This window comes from Somniosus microcephalus, unplaced genomic scaffold, assembly GCF_052327205.1.
Source record: "Somniosus microcephalus isolate GS21.2 unplaced genomic scaffold, FLI_Smic_1.0 unresolved_chr4, whole genome shotgun sequence".
Taxonomy (NCBI): domain Eukaryota; kingdom Metazoa; phylum Chordata; class Chondrichthyes; order Squaliformes; family Somniosidae; genus Somniosus; species Somniosus microcephalus.
The window spans coordinates 43,524,513-43,541,231 of record NW_028225182.1 but is presented as its reverse complement, the minus strand read 5'-3'; the positions used below and the strand labels follow the sequence as shown (position 1 = coordinate 43,541,231).

The window sequence follows — 16,719 nt, the reverse complement described above, 5'->3', positions numbered from 1 at the left end:
TTAAGAGAGCAGGCTGTCCCACAGAAAGGCCCGCTTTGGATCTATCACACATTCGTTGAGACTTGCATTTATACAGCACCTTTCGCCAGCTCGGGACGTCCCAAAACTCTTCACAGCCAATGAAGTGCTTTTTTTGAAGTGTAGCCGCTGTTGTAATGTGGGAAACGCGGCAGCTAATTTGTGCACAGCAAGCTCCCACAAACAGCGATGTGATCATGACCAGATATTAAATGGCCCAGGAACTCGGGTCGGGGGCTTCCCGCGGGTGCAAGCCCCCGACCTGCACTTACCTAGCGCGCCGGCCGTTGAGCTGTAGGGCCCGCGTGGAATTCCGATCCGGGGCCTGGTCCAGCTGCCAGCGCACAGTGCTTGTGTATCCCAGGGGCGCAGTTAGTTCGATGCGTCCTCTGGGATCACGTGGGCCAGGGAGAGCCAATCGGAGCAGGGAATGCTCCATTCATAAGTTTGACAGGAAGAGCTGTCAAGACTTATAAATACTACGACCCCAAAATAGCACTAAACCTTCAAATACATTTTTAAAAAACATCATATTTTTAAAATAAACTATAAATTACATGAAATAACTATTTTAAACAATAATTTAAATTTTTGAAAATTTTTTTTTATATTCTAACGGGGCTAAAAATAAACTTACCTTGCTTTAAAGTATTTAAAAATAATAAACCTGTGGAAAAAATGCTTTAATTTTAATTAATTCACCACTTACCTTGTAAAAAGCAGGCCTTACGCCTGCTTTTTACATTTCTAAATTCTGCAGACTTTCCCTCCCGGGAAAACCTGTAAAGAAAACCGCAAGTTCGATGCGCGCGCGCAGCCTCCCCCGCGCACGCGTTTGACCTCTGAACCCCTTCGTTCAGGGGGACGGAAGTGCCGGTTTCCCGCGCATGCGCAGTGCGTGCAGGAAACCGGCACTTCCATCGGGCCTACGGGTGAGTACCCCGTGCGTACTCACCCGGGGGGACCCGAAGTTCTGGGCCAATGCTTTTAGTGATGTTGATTGAGGGATAAATATTGGCCCCAGGACACCGGGGAGAACTCCCCCCTGCTCTTCTTCCAATAGCGGCCGTGGGATCTTTAGTGTCCACCTGAGAGGTCAGACGGAGGCCGCGGTTATAATGTCTCATCCGGAAGACGGCAGCTCCGACACCGGGAGTGTCAGCCTGGGTTATGTGCTCAAGTCTGTGGAGCGGGACTGAACCCTTGGTGGTTTGCCTACCTTTGTACTTTGGGATCTTGAATGGTGTACGTGTTAGGGTCAAAGGGCAAAGACTGAAATCATGTGGTGCAGAATGATGATAAAAGCCATGCCAGGTTCAGAGTCTCATATTCCAAATCCTGCAGCTCACCAACAGGTACTGTAGACAAGAGTAAATGGGCCTCTGTAAGAATGGTTCCAGTATGTCAGTCATAGCCAAATTGGTTTTGGAAATTGAAGATTGGAGAGGCCAGCAGCTAAATTTAACTTTTGGGCATAACAAACAAAACACCAATGTTTTTAAGAGATCGGTAAATCATTTCTGCGAAGAGAAATGTTTCTCGTGGAGAAGGAACACGAAGGGCGCCTGAACAACGTCCGAGGCGAAATTGGGTCATGGCCGTTCTTCAGGCGTCTATGTGTGTAAATCAGGAGCCCGAGCACCTGTTTCAGGCTGGCTCGCCCTGAATTGGGATGCATTGCGGAGTCGGGCCTACTCCGATCAGGCCTCAGGCCTCTAGGCCCCGGAGGAGCACTCCTTTTTTTTCCGTCGTGGGGACGCCGCTTCTCGCCCTCGCCCACCAGGTTTTGCCCAGGGCGGCGTGTGTGCGTCGCAGTGGGGGGGGAGGCTCTGAGTTAGGCGGGCGCCTTGACGTTGACAGCGGGCATCAAAATGGTGGCTGCGGGAAAGGTGCGGCAAGGGAGGCGGTCGTACTGCGAACCGGGCGGGAGGGAGTGACAATTCCCACCCCCTCCTCGGCCGGATAGAATCGAGATCGCGGGCGGGCGAGCCCGGAATCCGGGTGTGAGCCCTGGGACGTGGCACGAGGGAGGGAGAGGGGAGCCAGTAGGAAAGTGCCCCCTTGACCCACAACTAGAATTTCCGGGGACATTATCCGTAGGGACGAATTCCGCCCCCACCCACCCAGCCAGGCCCTGTCGCTCGAACTGAAATTCAATGGGTGGTTGGAGGGGCCTTAAGTTGCGTTGGAAAGGCAAAAGGAGACTTTGGTGGGCTTTGGTCGCGTGGTCCAGAACATCTCGAAAGGTTCCGGCAAACCTCACCTCCGTGCGACGTGACGACTGAAGTCTTGTCCCCTCCGCAGGTCACACCGAGCCTCCGAGATGGAGGGAGCGAGCCACGGGCTGGAGTTCTGCCTTGCCGAGGAGGCCGACTTTGAGCAGGTGATGTCCATCTCCGGGGACGTCTACGGGGGAATCGACTACCTGCCCGTCAGGTACCACGTTTGGCTACGGCAGCCGGCTCGAAGAGTGGTCCTGGCTAAGAGGAAGGGGCAAGTGGTGAGTGTGACCTTCTCCATTTCGCATGGATTGCCCGCGCCTTCTCCTCACCGGCTCCACCCCCACCCCGTGCTCCCCGCCCCCCCCTCCCCCCGCCCCGGTTTTTTCCAACTTTGTTCGAGTCTAGGGCCTATAAATCCGTTTTTCAGGCACTAACCGGCCTACTAAGCCCACCCAATATAGTGGGCAAGAAGCGCGCACTCATTTCTAGCTCTGATCTTCCTCCCCCTGACCTCCGTTCCCCTGCTCCTCCAGTCTCCATTTCCCCGGCATTACCGAGCTCAACCGAGGCCCCGTCTGCCCTAATCTGGTTGACGTAAAAGATCCCACGGCCACTATTGGAGGAAGAGCAGGGAAGTCCTCCTCGGTCTCCCGGCCGATATTTATCCTTCAAGCAACACCTAAAAAAATGGACACTCTGGTATTTATCTCTTTGCTGTTTGTGGGGGCTTGTTGTGCACAAAATGGCTGCTGCGTTTCCTACATTACAGCAGCGACTACACTTCAAAAGTACTTCATTGGCTGTAAAACGATTTCGGGCATCCAGAAGCCACGAAAGGCGCTGTAGAAATGTGAGGCTTTCTTTCTTGAGCTGAAATTCTGCAGTTGAACAATCATTCTCCGCTTAGATTTAAAAATGAAATCACAGGATTTGATTGTAAAGTCCATCAGTCAACCTGCAATAAAGGGTTTATTGTTCGCCTGGAGCTCGGTTCTGGTAAATGTTTAGCTAGAACCGACTTCTTGATGGATACAGTAACATGTACAGGAACACAAAGAGATAGCGACGCCTTTGGTCTGCTTCCTCGTTTCCCGATAAACTATCAGCGGGTGTCAAGAAACAGAGGGAAGGAAAGAAAGAACTTACATTTATATGGCCGTTGCTGTGGGGTCAGCCTTGGGTCAACAGTTCAGTGGTCATGACCCTATCCTGACTTATACTTCCCTGCTTAACAAGCAAGGGATAAAGGCCAATGTTACTACAATATAAAGAGGAATTAATAGTACAATAACGTTAGTAGACTGCGGAACCATGTAAGATTAGGATCACAGGTCACACACAGATTACCCAAAGGGTCTTTGGAGTCGTAAGGCTCTTTATTAAAGAGCTACAGTTTTAAAGCATAATCAGATATTACACCCCCTTCTTCTTCTTAGGCAGGGTCTCGGAACCGAGGATGACTTGCTTCCACATTAAAAATGAGTTCTCAGGAGACTGATGAGTCCAATGTGGGACCTACAGTCTCTGTCACAGACGGTGGTTGATGGGGCTGGTGGGTGGGGTGCTTGGGTTGACGTGCGCTCCTTGCGCTGCTTGCGCTGGGCTTCCGCTTGCTCCCGGCGAAGAGACTCGAGGTGTTCGGCGCCTTCCCGGATGCTTCTCCTCCACTTTGTGCGGTCTTGGGCCAGGGATTCCCAGATGTCGGTGGGGATGTTGCACTTTTTCAAGGAGGCTTTGAGGGTGTCCTTGAAGCGTTTCCTCTGCCCACCTGGGGCTCTCTTGCCATGTCGGAGCTCCGGGTAGAGCGCTTGTTTTGGGAGTCTCGTATCGGGCATATTACACGTGGTTACAATAAGTATAATAGACATTCAACCCGCGACAACAGAGAGCGATCTACAGCCCTGAAGCAGAATGCCACGACCGGATGGACGGACGGTTATATGCCCGATGAGACAGCGTGGAGGTCTCGGGTCAGTGGGTCTCTGCAACCAATAACAGCAGTCACTTCTGTTGATTCATCCCTCAAGCTGTTGGAGGTGTTAGGCATAAGCCAGCATTGATTTCCACCTCAGAGGCTAAATTTGGTCACGGTGTTAGACATAAGCCAGCATTGATTTCCACCTCGAAGAAGCCTTTGCCCCTCACTGTCTGATTCCCTCTCTCGGTCGTCTATATTTATAGTTATTTTGGTGGGCTGGTGATTACCTGGTGTCAGTCATTTGTTCCCCATCTACAGGAAACTTTTTTTTATCCGGCACCGACGGGACCGACGTGGTGCCGGTTCATCAAAAATTCCGGATAACCGAAAGCTATAGTAAAAGATATGGAGCTGAGAGCTCCGTATAAAGCAACAAACCCTGTTGCTTAGCAACAGGTTCAGAACAATGGCCACAAGTTGCAAGCGTCTCTGTAGCTTAGCAACAGCTGCAGCCACACCCTTGCACAGCAACAGATGGAGGAAGGCAAGTAATAAAACTTACCTGAACCTACTCCTGAATTTTGCCGGTTAACCGAGATTTCCGGTTATTTTGGTGCTGGTAAATCGAAAGTTTCCTGTCTAATCCAATTGTGGAGCGGGAAGGCATCCCTCACCCTCCCTTTCTGTATGGCTGACGAGGCCTTTCTCTTACCTTTCTGAGGAATGTTTTGTTATGTTTCTTTAAGAACATTTTATGACTTTGCAGCTCCATTTTGTCGAACTATTGCACCACCGCCCTGTGTTGCCTTGCATTATACGTTCCCTTTATCACTTCCATTTGTCTTTCAGTGTTTGTTATTTGACCTCGCTGGCATTTCAGCCGTATGTTCCCAGCTGTATTTCAGTTTGTTGTCAGCCTCTGTTCTAAGAATTAAAACCCCATCTATGAATCTAACAGCTATTTCTTACAACAGTCTGGTTAACCCTTTCCTTACAGCGCATTGACGGCGGCTGGGAGGATAGGTTCATGAGCAGCCTCCCCATCTCAGTTGCAGGGAGCCGGCACGGGCTCGACGGGCCGAATGGCCTTCTTCCGTGCTGTAACCATTCTATGATTCTGTGGCTCTATGATATGTTCGCTGCGGTCTGAGTTGAATTCCCATGAATGAGCAGCCGCCATCAGTTGCTGGTTGGTCTGTTGGAGTAGCATTTTGACCTGATAGAACATAAGAAATAGGAGCAGGAGTAGGTCACATGGCCCCTCGAGCCTGCTCCGCCATTCAATGAGGTCATGGCTGATCTTCTACCTCATCTCCACTTTCCCACCCGATCCCCATATCCCTCGATTCCCTTAATGTCCAAAATACTATTGATCTCTGTCTTGAATATACTCAACGACGGAGCCTCCACAGCCCCCTGGGGTAGAGAATTCCAAAGATTCACCACCCTCTGAGTGAAGAGATTTCTCCTCATCTCTGTCCTAAATGGCCGACCCCTTATCCTGAGACTGTGACCCCTGGTTCTGGACTCTCCAGCCAGGCGAAAGAACTTGCATTTCTCCAGCGCCTTTCACAACCTCAGGACGTCCCAAAGCGCTTCACAGCCAGTGGAGTACCTTTGAAGTGCAGTCACTGTTGCAATGTAAGGCAATGCGGCAGCCAATGTGCGCACAGCAAGATCCCACACAAACAGCATAGAAACATAGAAGATAGGAGCAGGAGTAGGCCATTCGGCCCCTCGAGCCTGCTCCGCCATTCAATGAGATCATGGCTGATCATCCAAGTTCAGTACCCTGTCCCTGCCTTCTCCCCATATCCCTTGATCCCTTTAGCCTTAAGAAATATATCTAACTCCTTCTTGAATATATTTAATGAATTGGCCTCAACTGCCTTCTGTGGTAGAGAATTCCACAGGTTCACCACTCTCTGGGTGAAGAAATTCCTCCTCATCTCTGTCCTAAATGGCTTACCCCTTATCTTTAGACTGTGATCTCTGGTTCTGGACTCCCCCACCATCGGGAACATCCTTCCTGCATCTAGTCTGTCCAGTTCTGTTAGAATTTTATAAGTTTCAATGAGATCCCCTCTCATTCTTCTAAACTCCAGCGAATATAAGCCCAGTCGACCCAATCTCTCCTCATACGTCATTCCTGCCATCCCAGGTATCAGCCTGGTGAATCTTCGCTGCACTCCCTCCATGGCAAGAACATCCTTCCTCAGATAAGGCGACCAAAACTGCACACAATGCTCAAGGTGAGGTCTCACCAAGGCCCTGTACAACTGTAGCAAGACATCCTTGCTCCTGTACTCGAATCCTCTCGCTATGAAGGCCAACATACCATTTGCCTTCTTAACCGCAATGCGATAAATGAGCAGATAATGGGGCAGTAATTCCTCCCCAAACGCGTGAGTACGGAAGGGGTACTCGCGCGTCTGGCCGAAGGAAATGCTGGTTTTCAGCATGCACAGCGCATGCGCTGAAAACCGGCATTTCCTCTCCTCTAACCCAAGAGTTGAAGAGGCTAGCGCGTGCGCTGTAGGGGGCAGCGCGTGCGTCTTGGATTTCCTCTGTTTTGGGGGATTTGCGCATGTCTAAAGGCCTCCGGTCTTTACGCTTGTAAAAAGCACACGTAAGTATTTATTTTTACAGGTAAGTGGTGTTTTAGTGTAATTTAGAATTTTTTCCCCCACAGGTTTATTATTTTAAAGAATCTACAATAAGGTAAGTTTAGTTTTAGACCCTTTTTATTAAAAATTTATTTTTTTCAAAAAAAAAAATTGTTTAAATTATTTTTTTAAACTTATTTATACTTAATTTAATGATTGGGATGTTTTTTAAATTTTTATTTAAAGTTTAAGTAGTGTTTTGGGCCCCCGTAGTTTTCATGAGTTTGACAGTTCTTACTCTCAAACTCATGAATGAACCTTCCCCTCCCCTGATTGGTTGTACAGTGCTCACCTGATCCCAGCCGGCACATCGCACTAACTACGCCGCTGGATCAGGTAAGCACATCGCGCTGACATCTGAACCGGGCCAGTGACAGGAAATGCAAGCAGGCCCGGGCTTCAGATGTCAGCGCGCAGGGTGAGTGCAGATCGGGGGCTTGCACCCGCGGCAAGCCCCCGACACCAAGTTCTGGGCCATTCTGTATTTTTAGTGAATTGGTTATATATTGGCCAGGACACCGGGGATAACTTCCCCTGTTCTTCTTTGAAATAGAGTAAGAAGCGAATAACTGTGGGATCGCCCTGGGGCACAAATCGGCTGCCAGAATTTCCTACACAACACTTTAAAAGTAGATGGTTGGCGGAGGGGCTCTTGAAAGGTGAAATATAAATGCAAGTTTCTTTCTTTGCTTCTTGCTCCAGCTGTCTTGACGTGAAAGGACTAGGCAGGGAAGTGGGAGACTCAGTCACAGGAGGAGCCCAACGCATCTTGGTACTCTCTCCGGGATCACTCACTCGCACTGGCCATGTGCAATGCCCGTGTAAAGAGCAGAAGATTTACAAGGGGTCATTCCAATGGTTGGCAAGGATGCCTTGACCCTGGGATGCAGCCACCGCTCAGAAGACCCTCCACTTTCCCTGGCTCCTGATCGTTCATGTATCAGCAATGTCAGCTGTGGCTCGGTTGACAGCACACTTCACCTTTGAGTCAGAAGGTTGTAGGTTCATAGTCCCACTCCAGGGACTTGAGCACATAAAGCTAGGCTGACACTCCAGTGCAGTGCTGAGGGAATGTCGCACCGTCGGAGGTGCTGTCTTTCGGATGAGACGTTAAACCGAGGCCTCGTCTGCTCTCTCAGGTGGACGTAAAACATCCCATGGCCACTATTTCGAAGAAGGGCGTGGGAGTTATCTCCGGTTTCCTGGCCAATAGTTATCCCTCAACCAACATAAAACAGATGATCTGGTTGTTATCACATTGCTGTTTGTGGGAGCTTGCTGTGTGCAAATTGGCTGCCGCGTTTCCCACATTACAACAGTGACTACACTCCAAAAATACTTCATTGGCTGTAAAGCGCTTTGAGACGTCCGGTGGTCGTGAAAGGCGCTATAGAAATGCAAGTCTTTTTATCTCGCCCTTGAAGACTGAAGCCATTGTCTTTGGTCCCCGCCACTAACTCCATTCCCCTCCCTGGCCACTGTCTGAGGCTGAACCAGACCGTTCACTAACCTCGGCGCCCTATTTGACCCCGAGCTGAGTTTACATCCCCATTTTCTCTCCATCGCCAAGTCTGCCTGCTTCCACCCCTGTAACACCGCCCGTCTCCGCCCCGCCTCAGCTCATCTGCTGCTGAAACCCTCGTCCACACCCCTCCGGACTCGACTATTCCAATGCTTTCCTGGCTGGCCTCTCACCTACCACCGCCCGAACCCTTAAGCTCATCCAAAACTCTGCTGCCCGTATCCTAACTCCCGTTCACCCATCACCCCCTGTGCTCGCTGACCTACATTGGCTCCCAGTCCGGCAACGCCTCGATTTCAAAATTCTCATCCTTGATTTCAAATCCCTCCGTGGCCTCGTCCCCTCCCTATCTCTGTAACGTCCTCCAGCCCCACAAACCCTTCGAGATCTCTGCGCTCCTCCGATTCTGGCCTCTTGCGCTTCCTGATTTTAATGGCTCCACCACTGGCGGCCGTGCCTTCAGCTGCCTCGGCCCTAAGCTCTGGAATTCCCTCCCTAAACCTCTCTCTCCTCCTTTAAGACGCTCCTTAAAACCTGCTGTTAGTCACCTGTCCTAATATCTCCTTATGTGGCTCAGTGCCATATTTTTATCTGATGACGCCTTGGGGATGTTTTACTATGTTAAAGTCGCTATATAAATGCAAGCTGTTGTTGTTGTCAGGTTGCCCTCGTGTCGGTGAATGTTGTGGATGACGGGCGTACGGCCGTGGTGGAAGGGTTGAGAGTGGCGCCGATAGAAAGGGGCAAAGGTATCGCAGGCCTGATCCAGAGATATAGCTTGGATCTGACCAAGGCCCAGTTCCCGGAGCTGGAAGTGCGGAGGTACATCAGAAATGGCCCGCTCGGACCTGAGGTCCTTGCAAAGTTCCAGTTGATATGTAAACAGGTAACGTCACGCGTCGCGGGCATCGGCTTCTTACCCCGTCTTTTCCCCTGCTGATGCTATGGCAACCCGGGTTTCACCTTGACCTTCCAGGCGGCAGAGGTCGTGAGGATTGGGAGGTGCTGCCAAGGAAGTTTTGGCCAGTTGCTGTAGATAGTGTTAGGGAATGAGTGCTTTGACTTCAAAGTTTATCACAAGGTACAGGAAACTTTCGATTAACCGGCCACTAAATAACCGGAACCCTCTATCCACTGGCAAAATTCAGGCGTCGGTTCAGATAACTTTTTTTACTTTTAGTTACTTTTTTTACTCATTTCTGGCTGTGCAAGCGTGTAGCTGAAGCTGTTGCTAAGCTACAGAGACGCTTGCAAGTTGTGCCGATTGTTTTGAAGCTGTCGCTAAGCAACAGGGTTTGTTGCTTTAGACGGAGCTCTGAGCTCCGTATGTTTTAACTATAGCGTTCGGTTATCCGGCATTGTTGATGGACCGGCACCAGGTCGGTCCCGTCCGTGCCGGATACCAGAAAGTTTCCTGTAATAGGGTAAAAGGCATATTTTTGGCTTCCATAAGAATTAAGCACACAATATAAGACGTAGGACGTCGGAGCAGGAGTAGATCATTCGGCCTCTCGAGCCTGCTCTGCCATTCAATAAGATCATGGCTGATCTTGGCCTCCACTTCCCCGCCCACTCCCCATAACCCTCGACTCCCTCACCTTTCAAAAATCTGTCTCTCTCCACCTTAAATATATTCACTGACTCCACCTCCTCAGCTCTCTGGGGAAGAGAATTCCAAAGATTCACGACCCTCTGAGAGAAGAAATTCCTCCTCATTCCCGATTTAAAAGTGTGCCCCCTTATTCTGAAACTATGCCCCCTAGTTCTAGATTCCCCCATGAGGGGAAACATCCTCTCTGCATCTACCCTGTCAAGCCCCTTCAGAATCTTATATGTTTCAATAAGATCCCCTCTCATTCTTCTAAACTCCAATGAGTATAGGCCCAACCTGCTCAACCTTTCATCATAAGACAACCCCTTCATCCCAGGAATCAACCTCGTGAACCTTCTCTGAACTGCCTCCAATGCAAGTATATCCCTCCTTAAATAAGGAGACCAAAACTGTACACAATGATAACTAATGTTAATAATAATTGCACATCATAGAATCTTACAGCACAGAAACAGGCCACTTGGCCCAACTGGTCTAAGCTGGCACTAATGCTCCACACGAGCCTCCTCTCACCTATTGTGATACAGATCAGCCATGATAGAAACATAGAAACATAGAAACTAGGAGCAGGAGTAGGCCATTCGGCCCTTCGAGCCTGCTCTGCCATTCAACGAGATCATGGCTGATCATCCAAACCCTAGCACCCGGTCCCTACACCGACAGCCATCCCACCCAAGCCCTATCCCCGTAACCCCGTAACCCCACGTATTTAATCCTCCCTAACACTAAGGGCCAATTTTTATCATGGCCAGTCAACCTAACCCGCACATCTTTGGACTGTGGGAGGAAACCGGAGCACCCGGAGGAAACCCACGCAAACACGGGGAGAATGTACAAACTCCACACAGACAGTCACCCGAGGCCGGATTTGAACCCGAGTCCCTGGCGCTGTGAGGCAACAGTGCTAACCACTATGCCACCATGCTGCCCTCTGATCTGATCTGATTTAATGGAGGAGCAGGCTCAATGGGGCTCCTCCTGTTGCAGTGTTCCGTTGGGGTACAATTCTCCGCCTGGATATTAATCCGAAGGGGTGTTGAATTATTGGAATGAAAACCGGCAGAGTTCGACAGCGAGTGGTCGATCCACTCCCGCCAGATTACACCCCACCGAGCGGCGGTAGATGAAAATGGACCCCCATTGCCACCAACGCCAGTGCTGGTGGCTCAGTAGTTAGCACTCTCTCACCGCTGAGTCAGAAGGTCGTGGGTTCGAGTCCCACTCCAGAGGCTTGAGCACATAATCAAGGCTGACACTCCCAGTGCAGCGCTGAGGAAACGCTGCACTGTCGGAGGTGCCATCTTTCGGATGAGGCATTAAACCGAGGCCCCATCTGCTCTCTCAGGTGGACGTAAAAGATCCCGTGGCACTATTGGAAGAAGGGAAGGGGAGTTCTGCCCGGTGTCCTGGGGCCAATATTTATCCCTCAATCAACATCATTAAAAGCAGATTATCTGGTCATTATCACATTGCTGTTTGAGGGAGCTTGCTGCGTGTAAATTGGCTTTTTTTTTGTCCGTTCATGGGATGTGGGCGTCGCTGGCAAGGCCAGCATTTATTGCCCATCCCTAGTTACCCTTGAGAAGGTGGTGGTGAGTCGCCCTCTTCAATCGCTGCAGTCCGTGTGGTGAAGGAACTCCCAAAGTGCTGTTCGGGAGGGAGTTCCAGGATTTTGACCCAGTGACGATGAAGGAATGGCTGATATATTTCCAAGTCAGGATGGTGTGTGACTGGGAGGGTAATTTGGAGGTGGTGGTGTTCCCATGCGCCTGCTGCCCTTATCCTTCTAGGTGGTGGAGGTCGCGGGTTTGGGAGGTGCTGCCGAAGGAGCCTTGGCGAGTTGCTGCAGCGCATCTTGTAGATGGTACACACTGCAGCCACGGTGCGCCGGTGGTGGAGGGAGTGAATGTTTAAGGTGGTGGATGGGGTGACAATCAAGCGGGCTGCTTTGTCCCGGATGGTGTCGAGCTTCTTGAGTGTTGTTGGAGCTGCACTCATCCAGGCAAGTGGAGAGTATTCCATCACACACCTGACTTGTGCCTTGTAGATGGTGGAAAGGCTTTGGCTGCCATGACTACACTTCAAAAAAGTACTTCATTAGCTGTAAAGCTCTTTGGGACGTCCTGAGTTCGTGACAGACGCAACATAAACGCAAGTCTTTGTTTCTTGCTGACAGGAGGTACTAACGCTGCATTTCAAGGCAGAAGAAATCCTCTCAAAGGTGGACGCCATCATCGCCCAGATGAAGGAGAGCGGGACGGAATGGGAAGAGCCCATTCTGCTTCGCGGCGACGACGTCAAGCGTGTGTTTCTGAGCCAGAGGGTGGTGGAGGGCGTGCTGCCGGGGAAGACCATCATTCAGGACTGGGCGCCGTACAAACCATTGGGGGGCAACCTGGAGACCTTACTGAAGCAAGACATAGTCTGGATGGCAGACAGCGAGGAAGAGCCCAGCGTTCTGAGCCTGCGCACTGCCCCCTACAGAATACCCATGGGGCCTGATCACCACCGCCTCAACATCGACATATTCGGGAAGCATTTCCCTCGTGTTCGAGGCCAGTTTCTCGCTCAGCTGCAGATGGCGATTGGCACCTTGCGGGGTCCGGTCTACTGCCTCTTGTACATGGACCCGTCCCTATGGCAAGAAATGCATTCGTTCTGCCAGAGCTCCTTAGGCCTGCAGAACGACAGAAAAGTTGGGGGCCAGTACTTGCTGGAGACAGGGATTTAGGCCATTCGCTGAGCTGATTTGCAGTTGGGGACGAGCAGGCCTTTTGCCCCCCTCTGTTGCTGCACCTTCCCACCACGTGGCTCAGCAGGCCGCACTCTCGCCTTGGAGTCAGGAGGTTGTGGGTTCGAGCGCATAATCCAGGCCGACGCTCCCAGTGATAGTACCGAGGGAGCGCCGCACTGTCGGAGCCACCATCTTTGGGATGAGACATTAAACCCGGGCCCAGTCTGGCCTGTCTCAGTCAATATCAGCTCCCCGTGGTACTATATGAAAAACAGGGAGATCTATCGATGTCCTGGTAAACATTCCCAGCCGCCCAACCACCCCTGCCATCCCCCCCCCCCACACAACCAACAGCATCTGTGGCATCCTGCTGTTCGCACACAATGGCTGCCACATTTGTCTGCTGGGCTGTCACTTTAGGCTGATCGCAGTGCTTAAATCGCAGAATAAAACGTGCCCCATACGCCTCAGGACATAGTGGGTTGCAGAATCAGCCCTATAAGCTCTACAGCGCGATCTCCAGCCCACGGTCCCGTCGAGCAGGGTCCCAGACCCAGAGATCTGCCTCGTGTTGTTACCTCAGCAACGTGCGTGCAACTGCAGCAGATCGATGGGCCGTGTCCAAATGTTTGACGCCGCGCTCTACAAAGTATAAAGTAATTCTTCAATCTTGCGCGCACTTGCTGTTAACTTTCCCATTATAAATTCCTGCGTCAACTTTCACAGTGGGGAATGCCTATGTAAGCGTGTCACGCTGTGATTACACCCTCCCACCAGTGGTGGCGCTGTCGTGCCTCTCCCAGCCCCTCGGCCTTTACTGCAGAGACACTCCAATCAGCTCGACTTCCCTGATTCCTAAAGTGCCTTAAGTTTTTTTTATACCTGTAACTAATGTCAACTCAGAGTATTGTATCAAATGTGATGACTGAATTCTACTACAGGAAACTCTTTTTTATCCGGCACCGACGGGACCGGCGTGGTGCCGGTTGATCAAAAAGTCCGGATTACAGAGAGGTATAGTTAAAAGGTACGAGAGCCCCGTACACGGCCACAGATCCAGGCATCCCTGTTGCATAGCAACAGGTGCAGGAACCCCGGTTACATGGCCACAGATCCAGGAACCCCGGTTACACGGCCACTAATATGAAGTAAAACTTACCTGAACCTACTCCTGAATTTTGCCGGTTAACAGAGATTTCCGGTGCTGGTAAATCGAGAGTTTCCTGTAGTTGGAGAATTTTGCCAGTTAACTTTTATGAAATCAGCAATAAAAGAATTGCCAATGTTTCATTTTATCTGCCTCATCTCTTCCTCCCAGTCATTTTTGATTTCATAGCATCATAGAATGATACAACACAGGAGGCCATTCGGCCCATCTGTTAAATCACCTCTGCACCCTCTCCAAGGTCTTGCCCTCCTTCCTTCCATGATGAGATAATGCATAAACATTTTCTGGGGGTTAACGTAGATACAGTGTTTTATTTACAGTGCATTAAGTGTAGCAAAAGGAAATCTTAGCAATGCGAAATTAAAGAGTCACTAATAAATCCAATCAGGAATTCAGGAGAAACTTCTTTACCCAGAGAGTGGTAAGCATGCAGGTGCAACAGGCGGTTAAGAAGGCAAATGGTATGTTGGCCTTCGTAGCGAGAGGGTTCGAGCACAGGAACAAGGATGTCTTGCTGCAGTTGTATAGGGCCTTGGTGAGACCGCACCTTGAGTATTGTGTGCAGTTTTGGTCGCCTTATCTGAGGAAGGATGTTCTTGCCATGGAAGGAGTGCAGCGAAGATTCACCAGACTGATACCTGGGATGGCAGGAATGACGTATGAGGAGAGATTGGGTCGATTGGGCTTATACTCACTGGAGTTTAGAAGATTGAGAGGGGATCTCATCGAAACCTATAAAATTCTGTCAGGCCTGGACAGACTAGATGCAGGAAGGATGTTCCCGATGGTCGGGGAGTCCAGAACCAGGGGTCACAGTCTAAGGATAAGGGGTAAGCCATTTAGGACTGAAATGAGGAGGAATTTCTTCATCCAGAGAGTGGTGAACCTGTGGAATTCTCTGCCACAGAGGGCGGTGGAGGCCAGTTCATTAAATATATTCAAGAAGGAGTTGGATATATTTCTTAAGGCTAAAGGGATCAAGGGATATGGGGAGAAGGCAGGGACAGGGGACTGAATTTGGATGATCAGCCATGATCTCATTGAATGGCGGAGCAGGCTTGAAGGGACGAATGGCCTACTCCTGCTACTATCTTCTATGTTTCTATGGTGAGAATGTGGAACTTGCTACCACAGGGAGTGGTTGAGGCGAATAGCAGAGATACATTTAAGGGGAAGCTAGATAAGCACATGAGGGAGAAAGGAAGAGAAGGATAGGCTGATAGGGTGAAAAGAAAGAAAGAATATAGCGCCTTTCATGACCACCAGACGTCTTAAAGCGCTTCACAGTCAATGAAGTACTTTTGAAGTACAGTCACTGTTGTAATGTGAGATGAAGAGGGGTGGGAGGAGGCTCGTGTGGAGCATAAACACCGGCACGGACCTGTGGGGCCGAATGGCCTGATTCCGTGCTGTAAATTATATATGTTATGCTGATCTAACCCAGTGATTTGAGCACGTAATCCAGGCCGACACTCCCAGCGCAGTGCTGAGGGAGCGCTACACCGTCGGAGGTGCCGTCTTTCGGATGAGACATTAAACCCGAGGCCCCGTTTGGCTGGTTGAGGTCCATATTAGCATCCCGCGCTACCATTTGAAAAAGCAACGGGGAGTTATATCCTGGTCGATGTGCCCCCTGTTTGTGGGATCTTGCTGTGCGCACAAGTGGGGCCGTCTTTCGGATGAGGCGTTAAACCGCCGCGTCCCCCGTCTGGCCTCTCAGGCGGAAGTAGAAAGATCCTAGGGCCTAGCGCCGAATAATATTTGTCCAAAGGTTCCCCACAAGGAAAAGATGCTTCTTAAAAAGTCATTAAATTTCAAGTTAAAAATACAAGTCTGTCAGCCTAAGGACAGTTTATTAAATATAAACAGCAGATTAGGTACGTGTGTGGGCTGTACGATACTGTGAGGTCACCAGGGGGGTCACCATTTACACAGCGATTCCACTCTTGATGTTCCCATTAATATGGGCGGTAATGAATTTACCAGGCCTGGGTTGCTTGGCAACGCCTGCCTAGGCCCGTAATTACATTCTAGAGAAAGCTATTGATCTGCTTGCGTTTTTAAAATCTAATTAGTAAGCCCACGCTCTCGAGATCCCAGAGGGTGCTGTAGGACGCGCGGAGGGAGCACTGTCGACTAGGCCGAGATTTACTGAGAGATTTGACTCACAGATCAGCCTGCAGCCTTCCTGTCAGTGCACACAAAACGCGAAGGAAAGCGTTGCATAACTGACGGGCGCCAGCACTGGGGGACCTCGCCCCCCCAAGGTACCTTGGGAACGCCAGCGGAAGCTCGGTGCAAACCCTGGTCAATGGGCGCCAATGACAAATGGTCTGGAGAAGGGCCGTGGATATTCTACCCCAGTGATTGCTGCAACTGTTAACACTGGGGTAGAATATCCAAGGCCTTCTCTCTATCTCCACCTAGCTCTTGCTCTCCCTCTCTCTGTCTCTCTCCCTCATTCTCTCTCCCTCTCTATCTCCACCTTGTTCTCTCTCCCCCTCTCTCTCTCCTCTCTTTATCTCCACCCTGCTGTCTGTCTCTCCCTCTCTCATTCTCTCTCCCCTTCTCTTTCTCCCTCTCTCTCTCTATCTCCCTCTCCCCCTCCATTCTCTCTCTATCTCCACCCTGCTCATTCTCTCCTATCTCTCTCTTTTGACCCTGCTCTCGCTCTCTCCTTCTCCCTTGATCTCCACCCTGCTCGCTCTCTCTCCTTCTCTCTCTATCTCCACCCTGCTCTCTCTCCTTCTCGCCCTCTCAATCTCCACCCTGCTATCTCTCTCCCTTTCCCTCTATCTCCACCATGCTATCTCACTCCCTCTCTCCCCCTCTCTCCTATCTCAATCTCCACCCTGCTCT

The 16,719-nt window shown here is 50.5% G+C and overlaps 1 protein-coding gene across 2 annotated transcripts in view; it reads left to right on the top strand.

Moving 5' to 3' along the window:
* LOC147090648 (histidine N-acetyltransferase-like) overlaps positions 1-13,977 on the top strand; it is a 74,681-nt gene extending 60,704 nt beyond the window's left edge. For both annotated transcript variants that reach the window (XM_085977413.1, XM_085977414.1), the window contains exons 2-4: positions 2,323-2,518; positions 9,008-9,232; positions 12,135-13,977. In XM_085977413.1, coding sequence (XP_085833539.1) covers positions 2,323-2,518; positions 9,008-9,232; positions 12,135-12,689 — 976 coding nt within the window. In that variant the 3' untranslated portion in view covers positions 12,690-13,977. The remainder of the gene's footprint in view (positions 1-2,322; positions 2,519-9,007; positions 9,233-12,134) is intronic.
* The last annotated feature ends 2,742 nt before the right edge of the window (positions 13,978-16,719 follow it).